This window comes from Gigantopelta aegis, chromosome 14 (assembly GCF_016097555.1).
Source record: "Gigantopelta aegis isolate Gae_Host chromosome 14, Gae_host_genome, whole genome shotgun sequence".
Taxonomy (NCBI): domain Eukaryota; kingdom Metazoa; phylum Mollusca; class Gastropoda; order Neomphalida; family Peltospiridae; genus Gigantopelta; species Gigantopelta aegis.
In genome coordinates this window covers 31,747,967-31,761,123 of record NC_054712.1, presented here as the reverse complement: position 1 = coordinate 31,761,123, position 13,157 = coordinate 31,747,967, and the positions used below count along the sequence as shown (strand labels likewise).

Sequence of the window (13,157 nt, the reverse complement as noted above, 5' to 3'; positions counted from 1 at the left end):
ATAAATAGCTGATATAAAAATAGATTGACTTCTATAAATACACAGGGATTAATTTCTCAACAAAAATAAACCAATCTAAAATGCTGTATATACATAATATATACATTGTATCAATAATATATATGACCACTTAACTGATGTGACACAATTTGCATACACATTATCCAGGTGCGGCAATGTACTGTTATGACGTCACGATGATATCATTTAAAGGGACATTCCTGAGTTTTCTGCAATTATAAAGATGTTATCGACTAACAGAGACTTTTTAGCGACTGTAATTACATATCAAATATATTTTTCCGCATAAAATATTAGTGACTGTATATTAAATGTGTTTCTGATCGTGCTAATATTTGTACTGCGTTGAATTTCATTTTATTTCCTATAAAAAAGAAATTCGTACGTACAAAATTATTTGAAGACATAATCCAGTTTGGGCTTCTTACAAATATTTAAGACATCCAGAAACACACTGAATATATAAACACTGATATTCTAAACAAGAAAATGTATTTGATATGTAAGTTTAATCGTAGAAATATTTTATTAGTCGGAAACATCTTACAATGCAGCAAAGTCAGGAATGTCCCTTTAAACTAATTTTTTTATCTGAAAAGCATGGCATTAATTGTGTTTATAAGGAAGTCAGCGGGACTGTGTATCTGCCATGTTACTGTCAGTTGTAACGAATATTACGGAGGAAGTCATTAGATACAGGTAATTTGCCATAAACATGTTAATTAATGAACACATGCTTTATCTGCATGGCGTGGTGACAGGCACTTATAATTTTCAAGGTCACACAATTGCTCTAGGGCAGGACAGAAAAGTCATTTAACATCCACCCACATCCATGTTAGGTTAACGCACGTTTATCCTGGGCAAAGGTTGTCGCATTTTGCTGTGTATTTTTCCAGCTCCTCCCCCAACCCCCACAAACACACACGTGGATGGAAATGTACGTTTTTGGTCCTACTCTTCGTATGTAAATCAAGATTATAAAATTTGGCTTGTCTGCTCCCCCCCCCCCCCCCCCAGCCCCCACTCCCCACCCCCAACCTCCACTTGAGATTGTGCCTCTCTCCAACTTCAGATACCGTATCTAATGAATAGAATACAAGTTTAATTGTATTAAAAATATTTAATTATTAATGTATTTTCTTTCTTTTTTTCAATTTGTATAGTTCCTGGGGATGAGGGGGGGGGCGTGTTCGAGGATGGGGGAGACTATTTTTCTATAATTTTGTTGTTTTATATTAATCCTTCTGCCGAATAAATAGGCGTATGTTTGTGAATATCACACGAAACCCAATGCATCCTTACCCAGCAACGGTACTTAAATTTACTTTTTAAGTTTGTGGGTATATAAAAAATATATTGAAAATATCCATGTACATGGTTTAAACAGCCTGTACTGCAACCTGTGTATTAAATACAGCGAGAACTTAATCATTAAACCTCCAGACAGTAATAGGTATGTGTACGGTGATCAATGCATATCAGGAATTGCTTGACATAAAGTGAGAAGTATATACATGTATGCATATAACATATCTATAGGATATTAAACTAGCTTCCATTTCGTATCATGTTTATGACCCGAGTCTTTAGATGTCACGAGCAAAATAGCGAGTGACAATGAAAATTATTTTACGCGAAAAAAAAATGCATTATTGCGTAGTTTGCTGTTATGAACATCTAGTCTATCAAAATCTATCTGGATATTAACTTTATCAGTGTTATTATATATGTATATAATATATATATATATATATATATATATATATATATATATATATATATATATATATATATATAATATATAATATATATATATATATATTTATCATATAATATCTTACAATTTCAGTGCAATCAAAGTATGTGATATTTTTCAGATCACATACTTTAAGAAATTGATAACTTTGCAAATTAGATGTAAATTAATCGAGGTCTCGGCACTAGGTTTATTGACATTTAAGCAAACGTACTTTGGTGACACTCCATGATTGACGTATGCATTCATAGTCGTCAAATAAAAACATTTCAATGGCAATTTGACACTGAAAGCTGTCCAGCGTTCAGAAAACAAAAAACGTTAGGCATAACTTTATTTTGATGTAAGGACATCCAAAATGACGTCATTCGAGTTTGACGTCATTTCCATTAAAAAATACACCGCGCCACATATTCTTACGTCATTTGAATATCTAGTAATGGCGGACTGGAATTAAAGTTGCGTGTACAGTTCACAAAAACACGTTGTATTAAGCTTGAGATTATATGATAAAGAGATTATTACCCTCGTGTATTTCGGTATCGTCAATATCATATATTAGGAATAAAAATAATTTTTATTCCTAATATATGATATTGACGATACCGAAAAACACTCTGGTAATAACCTCTATATATACTATGTTTGTAATGTTTGTAATATTCGGGGCATTCCATTGTCAGCGCCTCAGTATACTCAGTGGATTGCCAGAAACGGATTATTTTTGGTGGAATAAATTCACCAGTTACGCAGTTTTAAACTGAAAACACTGATACAGATCCTACCGGCCTCGGTGGCGTCGTGGTTAGGCCATCGGTCAACCGGTTGGTAGGTACTGGGTTCGGATCCCACTCGAGGCATGGGATTTTTAATCCAGATACCGACTCCAAACCCTGAATGAGTGCTCCGCAAGACTCAATGGGTAGGTGTAAACCACTTGCACCGACCAGTGATCGATAACTGGTTCAACAAAGGCCATGGTTTGTGCTATCATGGAAGCGCAAATAAAAGATCCCTTGCTGCTAATCAGAAAGAGTAGCCCATGAAGTGGCGACAGTGGGTTTCCTCTCAAAATCTGTATGGTCCTTAACCATATGTCTGACGCCATATAACCGTAAATAAAATGTGTTGAGTGCGTCGTTAAATAAAACATTTCTTTCTTTCTTTCTGATACAGATCCAGGGTTATATGGAAACATCTCTGAAAATTATGAAGAAAATCCACCTCTATCAGAAATTTGCCCTGCTAAAAATAACTGTCTACAGACAATCTGATTTGAATCGCTTTATGGACAGGCTTTACAGATAATATACCCATCTAGCTAGGGTCAGGGTGGAGGAAGTGTGTGTGGTGGGGAGGGGTCACAGTGGTCAAAAACGACAAACAGCACGAATGTTAATGGCTATAAATATATTTTCTAAAGTATTACAACATCTGAGAACGTTATCACATCACATATTTAGTCTATCCCGTTAGATATGAATCGTATATTGTTTGTACTAATAAGCAAATGTTTATGGTAATAAAGAATTGTATTGTAAATGTTTAGTCTACCCTGTCGGAACATATCTTATCGGACCTTTTTATGTCCAATGAGTTCCGTCTTTTGCTGGTTTAATTTGTCTAGTCAGACTAGGTAGTGGCAGTCCTCCTGTATATAAAATAGGAAGGATGAGTTGTCCTGTCAAGTGGCAGTCCTCTTAATGTCACAATACCTGGCAGTGACCCATGGGAGCCGTTTATGCTATTGTTAAAACATCCTTTTGACTCTGCCTAATGCAGAGATACGATTTTCAAAATGCTGATGGTTTTGTCGTTCAGAATGAATGTAACGTAAATTTTATGACTAGATATTTTGTTAAATTGCATGTATATAGATTTTTTTTGGGGGGGGGTAAAAATGTTTTATTTAATTATAATTGTTTTTGTTATAGGAATTTCGGTGGTTTATTTATGTTTATTATAGAAATATTCAGATATATTTTTGAAAAACAAATAGTATATATCTTGAACATTTAAAGATAGTTTCTGTCGGTTGAGTGCTCGCTTGAGGTGGTTGCTAAACAGGATCCATTCAATTGATTGGGGGGTTTTCTCGTTCCAACCAATGCACCACAACTGGTCAAATCCTGTGGTATATATTTTCCTTTCTGTGGGAATGTGCATATAAAAGATCCACTGCTGCATTAGTATAAATGCAGCGGGTTTCCTCTGATGACTACATGTTAGAATTACCAATGTGCTCTAGTGATGTCGTTAAACAAACTTTAACTTTAACTCGTTTTTTTATTTAATCTTGTTATTTGACTCTTTTTAACCAGTTTGCTAAGGTCATTTTTTTAATAAAATAATTAATGCTCTGTTCCGCCATTGACTTACAGCTTTTACGTAGTGACCTAGTTTTATATCGTATTTATTAGGTGGATGTGACAGCTCGAGACGCGGAACTGCATCCATTATCGACGTCACGGTCCGTGCAGCAACGGTATATATATTGAGTACCACCAAGTATCAGTCTATCGCCGTCCACTCACAGAGTTCCAGTCTAACTATCGAACGGAGCCCGTGTTTTCAACATTCAACATGTTCAGTGTCAGTTGCGTAGTGTTTGTAGTAAGTTTTTACTTTATTTTGACGCCGTTCACTTTTAAAGGGACTTTCCTGAGTTTGCTGCAATTTTTAAGATGTTATCGACTAACAGAGTCTTTTTAACGATTGTAATTACATACCAAATATATTTTTCGGCATAACATATTAGTGGCTGTATATTGAACGTGTTTCTGGTCGTTATAATATTTGTGCTAGGTTAAATTTCATTTTATTTCCTAAAATATGTTGGGGGTTTTCGTACGTACGAAATTATTTGAAGACAAAATCCGTTTTGGGCTTCTTACAAATATTAAGACGACCAGAAACACATGGAATATACAGACACTGATAATCTAAACAAGAAAATATATTTAATATGTAAGTTTAATCGTAGAAATATTTTATTAGTCGGAAACATCTTACAATGCAGCAAACTCATGATATAAATTATAATGTTCTTTTTCTTCTTCTTCTTCTTCTTCTTCTTCTTCTTTTTTGTTTGTTTGTTTGTTTTGTTTTTTGTTGGTTGTTGTGGGTTGTTTGTTTTTATTGAGGTTTGTTGTAGGTCTTTTCTCTTCTTCTTTTTATTTGTCTATTTTGTTGTTGTTTTTGGGGGGTTGGGTTTTGATGGATATTTTTGTTGTTTTGTTTTGTTATAGGGGTAAGAACAAAAACAAACCGCGATAAACTATTTGTATATTAGAATAGAAACAAGACGTGTTAGTTTGTGACCGGCCTCGGTGGCGTCGTGGCAGGCCATCGGTCTACAGGCTGGTAGGTACTGGGTTCGGATCCCAGTCGAGGCATGGGATTTTTAATCGAGATACCGACTCCAAACCCTGAGTGAGTGCTCCGCAAGGCTCAATGGGTAGGTGTAAACCACTTGCACCGACCAGTGATCCATAACTGGTTCAACAAAGGCCATGGTTTGTGCTATCCTGCCTGTGGGAAGCGCAAATAAAAGATCCCTTGCTGCCTGTCGTAAAAAAGAGTAGCCTATGTGGCGACAGCGGGTTTCCTCTAAAAACAGTGTCAGAATGACCATATGTTTGACGTCCAATAGCCGATGATAAGATTAAAAATCAATGTGCTCTAGCGGCGTCGTTAAATAAAACAAACTTTACTTTTTTGTTAGTTTGTTGGGTTTTTAAAATATATTTTATTTTATATTTATTCTCCTTTTTTCATCATAGTTTGACATCCAATGTATTTTTCGTGCTGAGGTGTCGTTAAATATATATTCTATTCCTTATTCATTAATTTATTTTTGAGGCTATTTTAGTTTTTATGTTTTAATTTTATGTTTATATATTAAATTTTATGATTATTTTATTAATGATTTCTTTTACGTAAATGTTATTACTTTCTTATTTTTTATAACATAAGTTATTTATTAATTTTATTTCTATGTTCTAATCAGTTGTTCGTTTTATTCATTTTTAAAATACTTGCGATTATGACTGTTAGGAATAAATTAACTGGATCCATGTATTTGGTACAGTGCTGTGGTTTATATGCTGAAAATGCATACCATTTTATCTTGCATTTTTTTATATATAATTGCATCAATTAAAATGTTAATGTTTTCAAAACCTTCATTTATAGTGTTATCTGTTTTGTTGGTTCGTCATTGTTTTTGGTTGTTGTTGTTGTTTTTTTGTTTTTTTTGTTTTTGTTTTTTTCAATGGGTTGTTTTCTTTTTTATAGCTGACGGTGCTATCTTTCGGTTCAGGTAAATATTATTTAATTATCTTTGACTTAAAATATCCTGTCTGTTTAGGAAATTGTTACACATTTGAAACATTTCATTTATACTTAGTTTCGTGCTTATATCCAATTAATGTTCAAGCACGCTGTCCTGGGCACACTCATCAATTATCTGGACCGTCTATCCAGGACAGTGGATTAGTCTTTAGTTGTTAGTTGTTAGTGAGAAAGAAGTCGGTATAGTGGTTTTACACCTACCCACTGACTCGTTGAAATTCGCTGGGTGGTTGTCAGTACCGGGATGCGAACCCAGAACCTACCAGCCGTACGTCCGATGGTTTAATCATTACACCACATATTCTTAGAGGGGAAACCCATTACATTTTCCCATTTCAGTTTTATATGCACCATTTCACAGACAGGATAGCACATTCCACAGCCTTTGATATATCAGTTGTAGTGCACATGCTGGGATAAGAAATATCCCAAGGGCCACTGATGGGGACTGCGCATCAAGTGAGCGCTTTACCACTGGGCTACGTCCTGCCCGATGCATCTAATATGATGGACATAATTATGGCAAACAGGGAGTAACAGCAATGAAAAGTACTTTATTGTTATTGTTTTAACCACCACTTTAGGAAATAACAAAACCAATTGTCAGCTATCATTGTGGCAGTACACATGGCGGGTGCCACCGGTGGGGCAGGGTATGTTCACCTTTCACGTTTGCTGGCTGAACTCGGAGCAGATATCATCACCGATAGTGATTCATGAGTGCATGTCATTACAGCGGAGCTACGTGGTTTAAACAATATTTATTCCCAATTATAATGCTGGTTGGGGATTGGCCAACAGGCAAAATGCCTATATCAAGACCTCACTCTACAATTTGAAAATGTAATTCAGGTTTATACAAGATGACAGACCAATGGTAAATTTCATGATTCCAAGTCTTAAAGGCATATTCCAACGGGCAAATTTACAAATCTGTTCGCAACTCCAGGTCTACCACTGGCGTAGCTAGGATTCTAGATTGGGGCCAACCCATAATGGGGGACAATCACACTATGTATGTATGTATGTATGATTTTAGCTTCACGTGGCCCCACTCTGACTACGTTCCTCGCCCTGGGCCTGTCCTGACAATAACAATATTTTTTCATTATTTCCATACCAATAAGTTAATTTTATAAAATTTAGTACAATTTTTATTTTTATTTTTTATTTATTTATTATTTATTTTTTTGATTGAGGGGAGCATGTACCTCGTGTCCCCACTCTGACTACATCCCACCCTCTGGGCCTGTCCTGATAATGACAATATTTTATCTCTATTTTTTCCCCAGACCGACAAGTGTTGGCGGCGGAAACCTGTACAAACAACGACGTGTCGACCTGCACTAATGTCTGCGCTCCACATCAGCAGCTCTCGTGTCACGGTGGTTTCTGCGGCTGCGAACACAACGTAGGCATTGCCGGTACATGCACAGCCAATAACGTTGCCACTTGTGAGGGTACTTGCAATTATTTCAGCAACGAAGTTATGGTAAGTGTTGGCGTTATAATCCGTTTCGAGTCTGTCAGACAAACACGTGATAGAACATTATATAATGTTTGATTAACAATACAACGGAGGAGTTTAAGCATGTCCCCACCGGTGCATAGCTATAGTCCTTCCCAGCCTCCAGTAACAATGTTTCGGGGGTTGTGTTTGTTTTGTTGTTGTTGGGGTTTTTTGGGGGGGTTGGGGGGGGGGGGTGTAAATAATTTCAGTTTGACTTGACGTAAGAAGAAAAGTGAAAGTATTTTGAAAATAACAATTTTTTAAACTATTTTTGTGTGCAGTTTAAAAAACAATCGGCTCAGTAATAAATATCTCGTATTAAATTCCATAGTAAGAAAACGGCGTTCTTTGTGGGAACAATACAGACATATCCCAGTAGCCTTATACATGATATATTTTAAAATCAAGCTATATCATTATTTACGCTTAAATTCCCATAATCCAAAATTGAATAGAATGCCCAATTTCCTGTTTAATAATTGGAAATCTCCCGGGAGTGCACCTTTAAATTTTGTCCCCAGTTAAAGAGTACTACGCCGTGCTAATGGTCGGACCCAAGACATGTATGTGCTTGTGGCAGTTTTTACCCTTATTTCATTTCAACTTATGTTCGTGCTTCTATCCAATTAAGATTCAAGCACTGTCCTGGGGGCACACCTCAGCTATCCGGGCTGTCTGTCCAGGAGAGTGGGTTAATTGTTAGTGGTTAGTGGATAGTGAGAGAGAAGAGGGTGTAGTGGTCTTACACCTACCCATTGAGTCATTAAAACTCGCTCTGGGTGGGAGTCGGTATCGGGCTGCGAACCCTGTACCTACCGGCCCTATGTCCAATGGTTTAACCACGACACGACGGATATGCAATGCTGGTAGTGAATGTCGGGGGCAGATAATGTTTAACCCACGATCTTTGACTCTTTGTTATTTCACAGACTTGCAATACTGGAGATGAATGCCGCTGTTTCCACCAAACCAATGTGATTGGAGCACCCCAGGCCGGATCCTGTGAAGGGCCGAACGTGTCACAGTGCGCAGCCTGTCCCCACACGACCGACGTCACGGTGTGTCACAACCGTGAATGTCACTGCCATCATATCATGGACGGCACGTGCAATGCCGGTGACGTGTCTCAGTGTACGGCCGCGCAGTGTGAAGCTGGTTCCACGATTGTAAGTCGCACGTTTTGCACGTGCTATTTATTTATTTTTTTCATTACAGGTATTATGAGTATGTCAGATTAACAGGGCTGAGTTAAATCATACCGAGCAGAAAAACGTCCATAAGACCAAATGGCCACGTCGGGAACCAATAAAATAGTTCGTGAAAGTTAGCTAAACGTTTGCTGGCTGAACTTAGGGCAGGTGTCTTTGAAAGCACCAAATTGTCTTAGAGTTGTCTGAATTGTTTGGTATTTTTATTGGGTTCGATCTTCTCTTTTTTGTGGGTGTTTTTTGTTTTTTTGCTGGTTTTTTGTTGTTGTTTGTTAGTTTGTTTTAGTGTTTTTTTTATTATTGGGGTTTTAGGAGGTTGTTATTGTTGTTGTTGGAGGGGTTATCGGTTTGGGTTTTTTTCAAAAGATGATATTTTTGTTGATGTTGTTGTGTTTGGCTTTTTTCTGTTTTGTGGTTTTGTTTTGGGGTTTTTTTACATTTTTAACTCACAGTGCCCCCTTTCCCTTCTTTCCATCTCATTTCTTCCTAATCTGGCAACTCCTATATTTTAACTTCTTTCGCTGTCCACCTACATACCCCAGTCCTTGTCTCTCCAACCGCGACAGATGCTTGTTTCGTGTGACTATCCGTGCCATACACCAGCCATTTTCCATCGGCTGTAGCTGTGTGCTTAGTCTGACCACTTTGGAGTGTGTTCAGTAGTTCTTTTCTCGCATTGTTAAGAGACATCTGTAATACTCCCCTACTACCGGTGTTGTGTTGTTGATGAGTTTGTTTGTTTGTATGTTTTGGTTGTACAAATAGTTGTCTGTCTTTTTTTTTTTTTTTTTTTTTTTTTTTTTTTTTTTTTTTTTTTTTTTTTTTTTTTGGGGGGTGGGTATTGTTTTTGTTTTTGTTTTGGTTTTTTGTTTGGGGGGTGTTTTTTTGGGGGGTTACAGCTTTGTCACCTCTGTTCGAATGTTCTCTCTGTTTATTTCACAGGTTTGTCATCTAACCAAATGTTTCTGCGACCACGCCATGGTCTAATGTCTCCATCTGCAAAATATACTGGTCTAATGAAATAGCATACGGTAACGATTTCATTAGTATTTATATAGTACTATATTTACACTCTCCAAATAACAAAAAAGTATAATAAAAGTTTTTAAAATTTAAAATTATGCAACTTAAGGGGGATGGGCGTTTGTTTGGTGGGTTGTTTTGTTTTTGTTTTGTTTTTTGGGGTTTTAAAATTATTATTATGTTTTAATCTCCTTTTCAAATGTATGTCGATTTTTTTTTTTTAAATAGCTATAATATATCGTACACAAATGTCTGTTCCAAAACACTACAAAATGTCAGTACCATAACTTGAATGAGGACGGACATCCATCTCATTGCAACTGCAATTTAAAAAAACAACAAAAAACATTATCATGTTGATTATGAATTGTTTAAAAACAAATTGTGGTGGGGTATTTAAAGTTGCTACCTCGCATTTTCATCTACATGTATTTCCATCACCAACGGTATATTCAACTATGTTAATGAAGCTTACAAAAGCAAAGAAAACACTCACAACACATTTCTTCGCTTCATACATGAATGGATAGATACTGGAAAATCGGCAATCAACTGACGTATTGTGTTGTGAGTCATACATGAGTTATCGCCCTTGGTAGACATTACTTTTCCACACTACAGAATTTACAAAGCTGTTTTTGTCTTACACGCGTGTAACTAAACACGTTAACAAAAGTTAAAGTTTGTCAGAGGAAACCCGCTACATTTTTCCTAATGCTGCAAGGGATCTTTTATATGCACTTTCCCACAGACAGGAAAGCACATACCACGGCCTTTGACCAGTTACCAATGCTAACACATCTTTGTTGAACAAAAAAAAAACCCAGGCCCCGTAAATTCGAGCCATAAAGTATCACAAAGTTGGAGTTTGTTTGTTTAACGACACCACTTAATCATGGGTAAAGCGCTCGCTTGATGCGCGGTCGGTTTGGGATCGATCCCCGTCAGTGGGCCCATTGGACTATTTCTCGCTCCAGCCAGTGCACCACGACTGGTACATCAACGGCCGTGGTATGTGCTATCCTGTCTATGGGATCCCTTGCTGCCAATCAAAAAGAGTAGCCCATGAAGTGGCGACAGCGGCTTTCCTCCCTCAATATCTGTGTGGTCCTTAACCATATGTCTGACGCCATATAACCGTAAATAAAATGTGTTGAGTGCGTCATTAAATAAAACATTTCCGTCTTTCCACTTTAAGTCTTAATCGTGGGTTATTGCTTATAAAATATTTGGTAATTGTGGCACGTAATCTTCAAAGGAAAGCCGCTACATCTTTTATATCCATATTTCCATAGACAGGACAGCACATACCACGAGCTTTGATACATCAGTCATGGGAGACTGGTTGGGACGGGAAAATAAATCAGAGAATATGTCCACAGACTAAAGTGTCTCAAGCGATTGACCACACACATACACACACACACACACACACACACACACACAAACACACACACACACACACACACACACACCAAACACCAAACACACACACCCACACTCCCACTCATCCATGTCCAGGAACTGGACACTAGCGATGTTAGAGGCTACATCCGGGATGGGCGTGCTTGAATCTTAAGTGGATATGGGCACATTAATAGAGTTACCGTTCCTTGTTCAAGCCTATATCCCGGCCCTGTAAAGTACAGCAATACTTTTTTTTTTCATTTGCACACGTGTACGATAACAGGACAGTCTCTACAGCAGTATTAAAAATAAAACAAAATCGTGAATTTCATTAGAAATTGTAATGGAAATTGTTTTATTCTTTTATATTTATCTTAATTTGTTGGCATTCTTCTGTTGTTATTTCGGTAGCCGCAAACAAATTGACATACTATTGGAAGGAAATGTTGTTGTTTTTAACGACGCACTCAACACATTTCATTTACGGTTATATGGCGTCGGAGACATACTATTGGATATATTTTGTTGCAAATTATTACTAATAGCCATTGTTTTCTTTTCAGATCTGTTGCCGTGTCAAAGATCATTGCGAACGAGAACCTGGAATAACCTTTTCATTTCTATGTATGAAAAGAATAAATACGCAAAATAAAATAAAAACTGTGTTTTGTTATTTTCAATATTTAAACATTTTAAAACTTATGTTAAAGGAAATTAATTTTATTTATTGACCTATCAGAACGGTGTTTAATATAACCGCTATAATTGGAATACCTGTACAAAAGAAAAAACCCACGGTCATAATCTATTGCAGCGTGCGGGCCGTTGCAGGGGCGGATTATGCTTTAGTTAAGAGGGGGGAGGGGGGGGGGGTCCGAAACAATATGTAAATGTTTATAATTTAGATATACGTGATGGGGTTTGGGGTTTTTTAGCCGAGGGGTGGGGGTTCCATGCAACTGGGAAACCCCCTATAATCCGCCCCTGCGTTGTCTCATGATAAAACGTTAGTCTGATACGCAGTCGATGTATGGTCCCCATCAGTGAGCCCGTTGGACTAGTTATCCTTCCTTTCATTTTAGTTCAACTTATTTTCGTGCTGATATCCAATTAAAGTTCAGGCACGCTGTCCTTGGCACACACTTCAGCTATCTGGGCTGTCTGTCCAGGACAGATGGTTAGTGAGAAGGAAGGAAATGGTTTATTTAACGACGCACTCAACACATTGTATTAACGGTTATATGGCATCGGACATATGGTTAAGGCCCACACAGATATTGAGGGAGAAAACCCGCTGTCTCCACTTCTTGGGCTACTCTTTTTCGATTAGCAGCAAGGGATCTTTTATATGCACCATCCCATAGATAGAATAGCACATACCACGGCCTTTGATGTACCAGTCGTGGTGCGCTGGCTGGAGCGAGAAATAGCCCAATGGACCCACTGACGGGGATCGATCCCAAACCGACCGTGCATCAAGTGAGCGCTTTACCACTGGGCTACGTCTCACACCCTGGTTAGTGAGAAAGAAGAGGGCGTAGTAGTCTTACACTACCCATTGAGTCCTTAAGCTCGCTCTGGAGCCGGTACCTGGCTGAGAACCCTCTACCTACCATCTTGTGTCTGATGGCTTAACCACGACACCACCGAGGCCGGTTTCTCCTTCCAGCCAGTGGTGTAATGAAGGTCGTGGTATGTGCTATCCTGTCCATGGGATGGTGTATATATGAAATATTCCTTGCTGCTAATCAGCGGGATTCCATTACCTGTCAAAGCCGTAACCATATGTCCAGGGCATATATGCATGTAACCGTAAATTAAAGTAGGTTGGGTTCGTCGTTAAGCAAAACATTTTTTTTTTTTCAATCTCAGCATC

General features: G+C 37.7%; 1 protein-coding gene across 1 annotated transcript; it reads left to right on the top strand.

Annotated features, from left to right (window-relative positions):
* The first annotated feature begins 4,258 nt into the window (after nucleotides 1–4,258).
* Nucleotides 4,259–11,941, top strand: LOC121388331. Its single transcript, XM_041519630.1, has 6 exons — nucleotides 4,259–4,393; nucleotides 6,077–6,101; nucleotides 7,426–7,625; nucleotides 8,573–8,809; nucleotides 9,794–9,882; nucleotides 11,845–11,941. The coding sequence occupies exons 1-5, from the start codon at nucleotides 4,364–4,366 to the stop codon at nucleotides 9,836–9,838; spliced, it is 537 nt and encodes a 178-aa protein (XP_041375564.1). The 5' UTR covers nucleotides 4,259–4,363; the 3' UTR covers nucleotides 9,839–9,882; nucleotides 11,845–11,941.
* Nucleotides 11,942–13,157: the final 1,216 nt, after the last annotated feature.

Excerpts from the sequence above, each read along its gene's own strand:
- LOC121388331 (XM_041519630.1), top strand. The coding sequence starts at position 4,364 with ATGTTCAGTGTCAGTTGCGTAGTGTTTGTA. Across the intron at positions 6,102-7,425 it reads GGTGCTATCTTTCGGTTCAG|ACCGACAAGTGTTGGCGGCG; the intron begins GTAAATATTATT and ends TTTTTTCCCCAG. Across the intron at positions 8,810-9,793 it reads GTGAAGCTGGTTCCACGATT|GTTTGTCATCTAACCAAATG; the intron begins GTAAGTCGCACG and ends TTTATTTCACAG.